Below are 14,859 nucleotides of genomic sequence, written 5' to 3'. Positions count from 1 at the left end.
ATTGCCGGTCAGTGTGAATCTGGCGCATCCTAATAGGCATATGCCCAGGGCAGACCTGAGGGCTTTTATCAGGCCCCCGGCTGCCATGGCACCCCATTGCATTTGCGGGCCGCTGATGGGTGACAGAGCTCCCTCCCTCAACAAGTTAAATGCCGCGGTCGCTATTGACCGACATTTAACGGGTTAAACGGCTGCGAATGAAGTAAACTTTGATCGTGGTCATTGGAGCAGGAGCCCGGCTGTCATCAGACAGCAGAGCCCTGGCTCCAGCCTGCACGGGACTGATAAATCCCATTGTTTCCTTATACAAGCTTCTTCAAGTTTACGGTTCTGTATTAAAGTTCACACATGACCGTAACGATACAGCACAGAAACGACAACATACGTAGACATGTTTTGTAACAGAACACAGAAAAATGTGACCTTGGCCATTTAGGCCGATAGTTTGAGAACTCCACAGATTATATATAAGTAAAATCCAATGTGGATGTGGGTGCCCGTCAGGTAATCCCGATCCAAGGACTGTAGAATATGTTTGAATAAATCCTGCAGAACTCCAGTATAGCAAATAATGTGGCTTATTCAATCAACATAAGGATGCAACGTTTCTGTCCTACCTAGAGACCACTGCTCGAGAAGGTCCTAAGGTAGGACAGAAACGTCACATCCTTATGTTGATTGAATAAGCCACATTATTTGCTATACTGGAGTGCTGCAGGATTTATTCAAATATATATATATATCCCCTAAATCCTCATCTTTTATAACTGGTAACTGATCTTGGCCCCACACGTTTCGCAGCGACTCTCCTATGTCTGTATTTAGCAACTCCAATTACAATTCTGTAATGATCACAAACCTCACGTTTACCATGGCATCCTCAGGGCAATGACAGAAATGAGATATAATTAGCGGAGCAAGTAAAAAATTTTGGTTTGGTCTCTTTTACAGACTCTGGCAACATGTGACCAGTGCGATCAATGATGGAAACCAGCTGCAAGCCACCGATGAAAAGTATATCATAGAAGAAGCTCAGCGAAAGACCGCAAAGGAGAGGAAGGAGATCGATCAAGAGTGGAATCCGCAGCTCTTTGTTTATGATGAGATCCTGACAGAATGGCGCTATAAGTATGAAGAGTGAGTAACTACTGAAAAGAAAACTCCCACAAGTTGTAAGTGCAGGACCCCTTCTGTACCGCAGCGCAACACCGTGCCCTTAGAGTATGTTCATACTATGATTAGTACAAAAACTTGAGGACAGCATCCATGTGGCAAAAATATACTTGTGTTTATTAACACATCCCAAATATATGTAAAAAGCTACGTTTCGACTCCGCAGGAGTCTCTCTCAAGCCTTTCTCGAAACGTAGCTTTTTATATATATTTGGAATGTGTTAATAAACACAAGTATATTTTTGCCACATGGATGCTGTCCTTTTTGTACTAGTAGTCCGTCCAGATGGGATTTCCGGACACGGAATTTGCATCTCTTTTAAGATGAAGTGGAGAGATTCCGATAAAGTGAGTGCTGTGGAATTACTTCTTTACATACTTTGATTAACGGCAGATTTTTTACAACGGATTTCATTGTGGAAAATCTGCAGCTTATTACAGTAGCAGCAAAGTGGATGAGATTTGAATAAATGTCATCCACAGGCTGCAGAGAAAAAAATCAGCTGAGAAAACGTTCATAAATTGACCTGCGGTGCGGTTTTCTAATCTGCAGTGTATCAATTTATGCTGCGGAATCCTTGCATTTTTCAATGGGGCAAACCCTCAACAATTCAATGGGGAGGTAAAACACGCAGCAAGTAAGAAATGTTGGAATTTTCAATCGTAAATCAGAAACCTCCCCCCACTTTTTCTTTAAATTGAATAAAAGTCTTTGCTTACTCTACGTGCGTTGCCATAGCGACACGTGTCCCTGTTCTCTGTGCAGCCCGGCCTCTTGAGATGACATTTCATCCCATGTGACTGCTGCAGCTAATCACAGGCTGCAGCGGTCACATGGACTGCAGCATCATCACAGGAGGCCGGGCTGCACAGAGAACAGGGACACGTGTCGCTATGGCAATGCCCGGGGAGTAAGAATTTTTTTTTTGTTTGTTTTTTCCCCACCTGTTTTTCGCAGCGGAGATTCTCGCCGAAAATCTGCACCACAATTTGGTGCAGTTTTTTGGCCAGAATTCTCTGCGGTTTCTAGGTCTGATACGCTGCATACTTTTATGCAGTTTATTTGCCCGGAGTGCATAGTTACATAGTTACATAGTTTGTACGGTTGAAAAAAGACACATGTCCATCAAGTTCAACCAAGGGATGGGAAAGGGGAAGTGGGATGGGAAAGGGGAAGTATACCCTTAGAGTTCAACTTTGTCATAAGGTCACTTTGTACATTCCAATATCCATCCACATCAATGTCCACAACCTAAATGTTACTATTCAGATCAGTTAAAATGTAAACACTGATGTGGAGAGAAATTGATTTCACCTAAAGTCTGGTGTATATATAATGTGCAGGAAGCGCTGCGTGCACTACAATATGTAAAAACAATATGGCCTGATACAATCAGATTTGCAGTAGTTAGTATTAGGCTGGGTTCACACAACCTATTTTCAGGTGTAAACGAGGCGTATTATGCCTCGATTTACGTCTGAAAATACGGCTCCAATATGTCGGCAAACATCTGCCCATTCATTTGAATGGGTTTGCCGACGTACTGTGCAGACGACCTGTAATCAAACTGACAGCTGTCAAACGACGACGCGGAAAATGACTGCCTCGGCAAAGAAGTGCAGGACACTTATATACATTATATGCGGGACACTTATATACATTATATGCGGGGCACTTATATACATTATATGCGGGGCACTTATATACATTATATGCGGGACACTTATATACATTATATGCGGGACACTTATATACATTATATGCGGGGCACTTCTATACATTATATGCGGGACACTTATATACATTATATGCAGGACACTTATATACATTATATGCGGGACACTTATATACATTATATGCGGGACACTTATATACATTATATGCGGGACACTTATATACATTATATGCGGGGCACTTATATACATTATATGCGGGACACTTATATACATTATATGCGGGGCACATATACATTATATGCGGGACACTTATATACATTATATGCGGGACACTTATATACATTATATGCGGGACACTTATATACATTATATGCGGGACACTTATATACATTATATGCGGGACACTTATATACATTATATGCAGGACACTTATATACATTATATGCAGGACACTTATATACATTATATGCGGGACACTTATATACATTATATGCAGGACACATATACATTATATGCGGGGCACTTATATACATTATATGCGGGACACTTATATACATTATATGCGGGGCACTTATATACATTATATGCGGGACACTTATATACATTATATGCGGGACACTTATATACATTATATGTGGGACACTTATATACATTATATGCGGGACACTTATACATTATATGCGGGACACTTATATACATTATATGCGGGCACTTATATACATTATATGCGGGACACTTATATACATTATATGCGGGACACTTATATACATTATATGCGGGACACTTATATACATTATATGCGGGGCACTTCTATACAGTATATGCAGGACACTTATATACATTATATGCGGGACACTTATATACATTATATGCGGGACACTTATATACAATATATGCGGGACACTTATATACATTATATGCAGGACACTTATATACATTATATGCAGGACACTTATATACATTATATGCGGGACACTTATATACATTATATGCAGGACACATATACATTATATGCGGGACACTTATATACATTATATGCGGGACACTTATATACATTATATGCGGGACACTTATATACATTATATGCGGGACACTTATATACATTATATGCGGGACACTTATATACATTATATGCGGGACACTTATATACATTATATGCGGGGCACATATATACATTATATGCGGGACACTTATATACATTATATGCGGGGCACTTATATACATTATATGCGGGGCACTTATATACATTATATGCGGGACACTTATATACATTATATGCGGGACACTTATATACATTATATGCGGGACACTTATATACATTATATGCGAGACACTTATATACATTATATGCAGGACACTTATATACATTATATGCAGGACACTTATATACATTATATGCGGGACACTTATTCACATTATATGCACGACACTTATATACATTATATGCAGGGCACTTATATACATTATATGCAGGACACTTATATACATTATATGCGGGACACTTATATACATTATATGCGGGACACTTATATACATTATATGCAGGACATTTATATACATTATATGCGGGACACTTATATACATTATATGCAGGACATTTATATACATTATATGCGGGACACTTATATACATTATATGCGGGACACTTATATACATTATATGCGGGGCACTTATATACATTATATGCGGGACACTTATATACATTATATGCAGGGCACTTATATACATTATATGCGGGACACTTATATACATTATATGCGGGACACTTATATACATTATATGCAGGACACTTCTTTGGACGTAATTTGAGCCGTTTTTCATTGAATTCAATGAAGAGCAGCTCAAGATTACGGGCGTCAAAGACTCCTCGCAAAATGCGAGGAGGAGCTTTTACGTCTGAAACGACGCAGCTGTTTTCTCCTGAAAACAGTCTGTCTTTTCAGACGTAAAAGTCAGTTCTCGTGTGCACATACCCTGATGGTATCATGGATGGTACTTGGAATTGTTTTATGCTGCATCCTTTCACTTCAATGGTGGAGAAAAAGGCGCAAAAATAAATGCCATGCTCTGGTTTCTATTTCATGTGCACAGACGCTGTATGGCGCACTTGGAGTCTGTACGATTCCGTATTATGGCGTTCTAGACACTCCATGTGCTGCCATGTGGTGCCTGCATGAGGCGCTGTATTCTCACCTTGAAGCCATGCTTCTAGGAAAGAAAACCATGGTCAGAAGACACGTTAGAATATGCTATATTTTTTTCTTACGGACTCTATGCGACTCTGCCAGTGAAACCCTCTGTAGGCCTTTTTTTTTACCATACTACGCGGCTTCTGTAACCACCATTCACTACTATGGGAGTTACGGACACAGCGTAGCTCAGCAAGCTTCGCTATTTTCCTCTTCATGGTCGGAAATCACACGCTTCAGCCACAACACAGTGCGGTATAACGGGGGTTTAGGGGGCCCCATGCTAGAAATAGTTGTGAGATCCGCATCTATCTGACATTTATGACATATCCTGTGGATATGTCATAAATGTCCCTGATGGGAAAACCCCTTTAAACATCCCTATGAAAACTCTAACACGGCACAGAGAAGTATTGTCACAAGGATTCAGGACTAGTGGCTTGTAACTTTAGTCATTCATTACTTGGTACATGAATAAGGTATATTAGGGCTTTTTAGCATCCTATGGTGGTCCGGGTTAATGCAGATGTAATATGGATACTAAAATCTGCCCATATTACATCATCTGAAAGCGGCCTGAAGGGACTTTGAGAAATTTCCAAATTTATATATTAAAGTTACAACAGACAGGGTTGCACTTAATGAAGGGGGGGGTCGGTCGGATCTTAGTGCCTAAAAACTCCCCTTTGAGCAGAATAAATCTAGTTAGAGGATGAAATTCTTTCTGCCACCACTAGGTGTGCACTGCGTGTGATTTCAATAATAGATGTAAGAGTCCCTGTGCAGTGAGCTCCCCCTAGTGGCTGCCACAGGAAGACAGAATTGTATCATGTTACACTATGGATGTGTGAAGAGAACAACTAGGGGATTTGGAGCGCTTTAACAAAAAACAACACACTCCCGACCTTTATAAGATTTCTAACCTATTTATAAAGTATGATTAAATGATAGAAACCCTTTCCTGCCTGAGACCACCCACCACTTCCCCCTGTACCATCCTAAACAATATAGTATTATATAATATTATAATTACAAGTGTTGACCACTAAAGCACCATAGACCTCCAGAGATATTAGATATGAACTAATAACCGCCATTTATCATGCATATTAATATTAACCACTTCTTCACCTTAAATCATTAATACTAACCCCCCCCCCCCCCCCATGTAAAAGTGTATGATGTCATTTATGGAGAACGTTGGCAATGTCTGCATATTAAGGGGCATCTTGCGGTCTTCGTTGTGGGCACCAGCGCACTTGGAGATCCCCCTTTTGCCCCAGTCTGGGTACATGCTGCATCTTTCGCCACCGGCATGAATCCAGAGATGAGATAAAAAGTCCTTGGCTTGTCAGACAATATAAGAACATGAAATAATTTCACTACCATAATTAGGAATAAATTGCTGTCCATGATCTCCGTGCTGCTCCACCCCTCAGGGGAGATTTGTGCAGCATGTGACTAATGTGTTAAATGTCATGAATTCTGCAGTACCCGCCCCTGGCATCCTCTGACTGACATTGCGCAATACGAGAAGGATGGAATTCTACAAACCGTGAAGAGAAACCTGACCAGTATGCTGGCCCCGCGGGCAGACCCCCAGCACAAGGTAGAAACATCTCTCTTACCTGACGAACCATCTCGGGACAGTAATCGTCTGGAGCCATACAAGTGGTGAACTCTAATAGATTACTTATCTAGATTGGCTGCACAGTTGAGTCCTGCGTATTGTACGCTGTTATCAGCCATATCAGGATGGGGAGAGGCTTACTTGTAGCGTTCTTTAATGGAATAAGTGATAGGAAGTCTAGAAAATCCCTGCCTCAATTAATCCTACTTTGTGTCACTTCTCTCCAGTGCTAAGAAGCTCCAGATACAGTAACATACGAGTGTTATTAGCAGCTCATCTTATAACGCTGCTGTACTATTATAAGCTGGGGACTTTACTGCCGCTTTAATGGGAATATAAAAGGCAGGAGAGGAAGGAGCTTTGCTGCTCCTTCTGGTTTGAATACCTCCTACGGGGCTTGTAGAGACACCTATTAAGGTAATTAGCGGTAATACAGCACCAATTATTTTCCAGCTCAGTGAACGTACATGATAGAATAAGATGGTAACAGGGGTCTGAGCAGTGAGGCACCGGCCTGTACGCAATAGCGGCCATGTATAAACTAGTGCAAAATAAAAGAAGTGGTAATTACCATGACAACCAATTAGATGCCTCACCTTTAATTCAACATGACAATTATCAATTGCTATAGGTAAAAAATCTTATCTGCATTATTTACTAACGAGTAGAATGAAACCAGACAGTTTTTGGGGGCTCAATGTTTCGGTATCTTTATGTACAACAATGTGGAATAAGTTGTTGCTAAATAATGAGCAATACATGGTATAATACTGCCCCCTATGGACAAAAATATGGACCGGTACAGGGAGGAGACTGTTTTTATATGTGATTGTAATTGCTCTTTAAACACGTCTCACCACTTTACTGAGTGTGTGGCTCTAGACAATACTGGAGGGAAGTTTGGGTTACATTATTTTAGAAATCCATAGGGGACACCAGATGTGCAAAAACTGCTGCCATTGCAAATTCCGCCTGCAAGTGTCCCAGACAGGGAGGAGCTACCGCTAATGGTCAATCATGTCATACGTAGGGCGCTTATTTGTCACGTGATTGGCTTAAAAGTCTTACCAGCAGAAGGGGTGTCCTCCCTGCTTTGCACACCTGTAAAAGTAGTTTGCATTGAAGCGGTTAATATTCGTCTCTCCTATAGAGCAACATATAAAATGAAGAGAGGTGCTCCACAGCATTGTGTAGAGGAACAATCAATCCGTACGTGTTTATTTTATAGTCTCCTAATGCTGCCCATTGGTTTACACTGAACCGGTCACATCGTGAGACCATAGACTGATTTCTTCTACCTTACTCACTTTACTAGAGAGGAACCCAAGAAGGGAGACATCGGAAAGCCAGCGAGCAGCCCTCCATTAGCAGCCAGACCACGGACAGCAGCTGTTCCACTCCTGAACCCAGACAGGAATCTTCTGATGATGATGGTGGTACGTTTCTAACCCTTCTACCTGATGCATAATGGTCATACATATGTATATCTGATTACCATATTTTTAAAAGGATGTATTCCAAATGCAATGGATATGTTATAAAAGTCTGATTGTGGACTGCTGGGAGCCCTAAAATCCTTAAAATGGGTAAATTTGTAAATCTGCCCCATTCTCTCTTTGGTGTTCTTCAAAAGCCCCCTCAGGCCCTGCACTAGGCATAAAACAGCATCAGTGCTAGTGAAACATTACAAATGTCAAGATTATGCAAATTATATTATATTTAGTAATTTGATTTTATTATATTCAATAATTATCACAGATCATAGTTCTGTAGTTTATTAGTTGTCATACCAATAAATACCAGGAGGTGGTGATAAAGAACCATGATACATAGTTTGACATTTGTTTTATGCCTTTGTGTTTTTTAGGTTTTCAGGGCCTATGTTCTCAGTGTGGAAAAGAGAAACATGAACTTAAAGAAATCCAGGCCGCAGTTTTATCTCTGCAGAAAACACAGCACGATATAAATAGGTAATTTCTAATCTACACATCAGCTTCTCCTGAACCCTACACATCCTGGTATTTCTCAAAAACAGTCATGAGAGTTAGGTTCATATGACTACTCTGCTTTCTGTTATCTATCACGCGAAATTCCAGCTGTCGGTAAATCTACATTCTTATCCTCTAGTAGCAGTGTTGAAAATCATAGAGAAATTGTGCCTAGAAGGTGCCTTCTCCTGTAACCAATTGCTCCCTATTAAGTAAAACAACGGAACTGTGCAAAAGTTGTCACTTTTAAAGACCATTCAGCTTGAATATATGTATTTGTATACCTCTTAAATCATCACATTTGTTTCTAGTATATATACTAGAATATAACTACTATAATACTGCTCCCTATATACAACAATATAATTACTATAATACTACCCCCTATATACAAGAATATAACTACTATAATACTGCCCCTATATACAAGAATATAACTACTATAATACTGCTCCTATATACAAGAATATAACTACTATAATACTGCTCCTATATACAGGAATATAACTACTATAATACTGCTCCTATATACAAGAATATAACTGCTATAATACTGCCCCCTATATACAAGAATATAACTACTATAATACTGTCCCTATATACAAGAATATAACTACTATAATACTGCCCCCTATATACAAGAATATAACTATTATAATACTGCCCCCTATATACAAGAATATAACTACTATAACACTGCCCCTATATACAAGAATATAACTACTATAATACTGCCCCTATATACAAGAATATAGCTACTATAATACTGCCTCCTATATACAAGAATATAACTACTATAATACTGCTCCTATATACAAGAATATAACTACTATAACACTGCTCCTATATACAAGAATATAACTACTATAATACTGCCTCCTATATACAAGAATATAACTACTATAATACTGCCCCTATATACAAGAATATAACTACTATTATACTGCTCCTATATACAAGAATATAACTACTATTATACTGCTCCTATATACAAGAATATAACTACTATAATACTGCCTCCTATATACTAGAATATAACTACTATAATACTGTCCCTATATACAAGAATATAACTACTATAATACTGCCTCCTATATACAAGAATATAACTACTATAATACTGCCCCTATATACAAGAGTATAACTACTATAATACTGCCCATATATACAAGAATATAACTACTATAATACTGCCTCCTATATACAAGAATATAACTACTATAATACTGCCCCCTATATACAAGAATATAACTACTATAATACTGCTCCTATATACAAGAATATAACTACTATAATACTGCCCCCTATATACAAGAATATAACTACTATAATACTGCTCCTATATACAAGAATATAACTACTATAATACTGCCCCCTATATACAAGAATATAACTGCTATAATACTGCCCCCTATATACAAGAATATAACTACTATAATACTGCCCCCTATATACAAGAATATAACTACTATAATACTGCCCCCTATATACAAGAATATAACTACTATAATACTGCCCCCTATATACAAGAATATAACTACTATAATACTGCTCCTATATACAAGAATATAACTACTATAATACTGCCTCCTATATACAAGAATATAACTACTATAATACTGCACCTATATACAATATAACTACTATAATACTGCCTCCTATATACAAGAATATAACTACTATAATACTGCTCCTATATACAAGAATATAACTACTATAATACTGCCCCCTATATACAAGAATATAACTACTATAATACTGCCCCCTATATACAAGAATATAACTACTATAATACTGCTCCTATATACAAGAATATAACTACTATAATACTGCCCCTATATACAAGAATATAACTACTATAATACTGCTCCTATATACAAGAATATAACTACTATAATACTCCTATATACAATATAACTACTATAATACTACCCCATATATACAAGAATATAACTACTATAATACTGCCCCATATATACAAGAATATAACTACTATAATTCTGCCCCTATATACAAGAATATAACTACTATAATACTGCCCCCTATATACAAGAATATAACTACTATAATACTGCTCCTATATACAAGAATATAACTACTATAATACTGCCCCTATATACAAGAATATAACTACTATAATACTGCCCCCTATATACAAGAATATAACTACTAGAATTCTGCTCCTATATACAAGAATATAACTACTATAATACTGCTCCTATATACAAGAATATAACTACTATAATACTGCCTCCTATATACAAGAATATAACTACTATAACACTGCTCCTATATACAAGAATATAACTACTATAATACTGCCTCCTATATACAAGAATATAACTACTATAATACTGCCCCTATATACAAGAATATAACTACTATTATACTGCTCCTATATACAAGAATATAACTACTATAATACTACTCCTATATACAAGATTACTACTATAATTCTGCCCCCTATATACAAGAATGTAACTACTATAACACTGCTCCTATCTACAAGAATATAACTACTATAATACTGCCTCCTATATACAAGAATAGAACTACTATAATACTGCACCTATATACAATATAACTACTATAATACTGCCTCCTATATACAAGAATATAACTACTATAATACTGCTCCTATATACAAGAATATAACTACTATAATACTGCCCCCTATATACAAGAATATAACTACTATAATTCTGCCCCTATATACAAGAATATAACTACTATAATACTGCCCCCTATATACAAGAATATAACTACTATAATACTGCTCCTATATACAAGAATATAACTACTATAATACTGCCCCTATATACAAGAATATAACTACTATAATACTGCTCCTATATACAAGAATATAACTACTACAACACTGCCCCTATATACAAGAATATAACTACTATAATACTGCCCCTATATACAAGAATATAGCTACTATAATACTGCCTCCTATATACAAGAATATAACTACTATAATACTGCTCCTATATACAAGAATATAACTACTATAACACTGCTCCTATATACAAGAATATAACTACTATAATACTGCCTCCTATATACAAGAACATAACTACTATAATACTGCCCCTATATACAAGAATATAACTACTATTATACTGCTCCTATATACAAGAATATAACTACTATTATACTGCTCCTATATACAAGAATATAACTACTATAATACTGCCTCCTATATACTAGAATATAACTACTATAATACTGTCCCTATATACAAGAATATAACTACTATAATACTGCCTCCTATATACAAGAATATAACTACTATAAAACTGCTCCTATATACAAGAATATAACTACTATAATACTGCCCCCTATATACAAGAATATAACTGCTATAATACTGCCCCCTATATACAAGAATATAACTACTATAATACTGCCCCCTATATACAAGAATATAACTACTATAATACTGCCCCCTATATACAAGAATATAACTACTATAATACTGCCCCCTATATACAAGAATATAACTACTATAATACTGCTCCTATATACAAGAATATAACTACTATAATACTGCCTCCTATATACAAGAATATAACTACTATAATACTGCTCCTATATACAAGAATATAACTACTATAATACTGCCCCCTATATACAAGAATATAACTACTATAATTCTGCCCCTATATACAAGAATATAACTACTATAATACTGCCCCCTATATACAAGAATATAACTACTATAATACTGCTCCTATATACAAGAATATAACTACTATAATACTGCCCCTATATACAAGAATATAACTACTATAATACTGCCCCCTATATACAAGAATATAACTACTAGAATTCTGCTCCTATATACAAGAATATAACTTCTATAATACTGCCTCCTATATACAAGAATATAACTACTATAATACTGTCCCTATATACAAGAATATAACTACTATAATACTGCTCCTATATACAAGAATATAACTACTATAATACTGCCTCCTATATACAAGAATATAACTACTATAATACTGCCCCTATATACAAGAATATAACTACTATTATACTGCTCCTATATACAAGAATATAACTACTATAATACTACTCCTATATACAAGATTACTACTATAATTCTGCCCCCTATATACAAGAATGTAACTACTATAACACTGCTCCTATCTATAAGAATATAACTACTATAATACTGCCTCCTATATACAAGAATATAACTACTATAATACTGCTCCTATATACAAGAATATAACTACTATAACACTGCCCCTATATACAAGAATATAACTACTATAATACTGCCCCTATATACAAGAATATAGCTACTATAATACTGCCTCCTATATACAAGAATATAACTACTATAATACTGCTCCTATATACAAGAATATAACTACTATAACACTGCTCCTATATACAAGAATATAACTACTATAATACTGCCTCCTATATACAAGAATATAACTACTATAATACTGCCCCTATATACAAGAATATAACTACTATTATACTGCTCCTATATACAAGAATATAACTACTATTATACTGCTCCTATATACAAGAATATAACTACTATAATACTGCCTCCTATATACTAGAATATAACTACTATAATACTGTCCCTATATACAAGAATATAACTACTATAATACTGCTCCTATATACAAGAATATAACTACTATAATACTGCCTCCTATATACAAGAATATAACTACTATAAAACTGCTCCTATATACAAGAATATAACTACTATAATACTGCCCCCTATATACAAGAATATAACTGCTATAATACTGCCCCCTATATACAAGAATATAACTACTATAATACTGCCCCCTATATACAAGAATATAACTACTATAATACTGCCCCCTATATACAAGAATATAACTACTATAATACTGCCCCCTATATACAAGAATATAACTACTATAATACTGCCTCCTATATACAAGAATATAACTACTATAATACTGCCCCTATATACAAGAATATAACTACTATTATACTGCTCCTATATACAAGAATATAACTACTATAATACTACTCCTATATACAAGATTACTACTATAATTCTGCCCCCTATATACAAGAATGTAACTACTATAACACTGCTCCTATATACAAGAATATAACTACTATAATACTGCTCCTATATACAAGAATATAACTACTATAACACTGCCCCTATATACAAGAATATAACTACTATAATACTGCCCCTATATACAAGAATATAGCTACTATAATACTGCCTCCTATATACAAGAATATAACTACTATAATACTGCTCCTATATACAAGAATATAACTACTATAACACTGCTCCTATATACAAGAATATAACTACTATAATACTACTCCTATATACAAGATTACTACTATAATTCTGCCCCCTATATACAAGAATGTAACTACTATAACACTGCTCCTATCTATAAGAATATAACTACTATAATACTGCCTCCTATATACAAGAATATAACTACTATAATACTGCTCCTATATACAAGAATATAACTACTATAACACTGCCCCTATATACAAGAATATAACTACTATAATACTGCCCCTATATACAAGAATATAGCTACTATAATACTGCCTCCTATATACAAGAATATAACTACTATAATACTGCTCCTATATACAAGAATATAACTACTATAACACTGCTCCTATATACAAGAATATAACTACTATAATACTGCCTCCTATATACAAGAATATAACTACTATAATACTGCCCCTATATACAAGAATATAACTACTATTATACTGCTCCTATATACAAGAATATAACTACTATTATACTGCTCCTATATACAAGAATATAACTACTATAATACTGCCTCCTATATACTAGAATATAACTACTATAATACTGTCCCTATATACAAGAATATAACTACTATAATACTGCTCCTATATACAAGAATATAACTACTATAATACTGCTCCTATATACAAGAATATAACTACTATAATACTGCCCCCTATATACAAGAATATAACTACTATAATACTGCTCCTATATACAAGAATATAACTACTATAACACTGCTCCTATGTACAAGAATATAACTACTATAATACTGCCCCCTATATACAAGAATATAACTACTATAATACTGCTCCAATGTACAAGAATATAACTACTATAATACTACCCCTATATACAAGAATATAACTACTATAATACTGCTCC

General features: G+C 35.6%; 1 protein-coding gene and 1 long non-coding RNA gene across 6 annotated transcripts in view; one reads left to right on the top strand and one right to left on the bottom strand.

Moving 5' to 3' along the window:
* LOC142660961 (uncharacterized) overlaps window positions 1-14,859 on the bottom strand; it is a 128,918-nt gene that overhangs the window by 22,763 nt on the left and 91,296 nt on the right. The gene's annotated exons all lie outside the window — the stretch shown is intronic.
* Window positions 1-14,859, top strand: part of OSBPL5 (oxysterol binding protein like 5) — a 98,121-nt gene that overhangs the window by 80,916 nt on the left and 2,346 nt on the right. For all 3 annotated transcript variants that reach the window (XM_075838068.1, XM_075838069.1, XM_075838070.1), the window contains 4 exons: window positions 952-1,137; window positions 6,531-6,648; window positions 7,985-8,105; window positions 8,537-8,639. In XM_075838068.1, coding sequence (XP_075694183.1) covers window positions 952-1,137; window positions 6,531-6,648; window positions 7,985-8,105; window positions 8,537-8,639 — 528 coding nt within the window. The remainder of the gene's footprint in view (window positions 1-951; window positions 1,138-6,530; window positions 6,649-7,984; window positions 8,106-8,536; window positions 8,640-14,859) is intronic.

Source organism: Rhinoderma darwinii, chromosome 9, assembly GCF_050947455.1.
Source record: "Rhinoderma darwinii isolate aRhiDar2 chromosome 9, aRhiDar2.hap1, whole genome shotgun sequence".
In the NCBI taxonomy this organism is placed as follows: domain Eukaryota; kingdom Metazoa; phylum Chordata; class Amphibia; order Anura; family Rhinodermatidae; genus Rhinoderma; species Rhinoderma darwinii.
The sequence above is the reverse complement of the archived record's forward strand: the minus strand, read 5'-3'. Positions and strand labels throughout refer to the sequence as shown.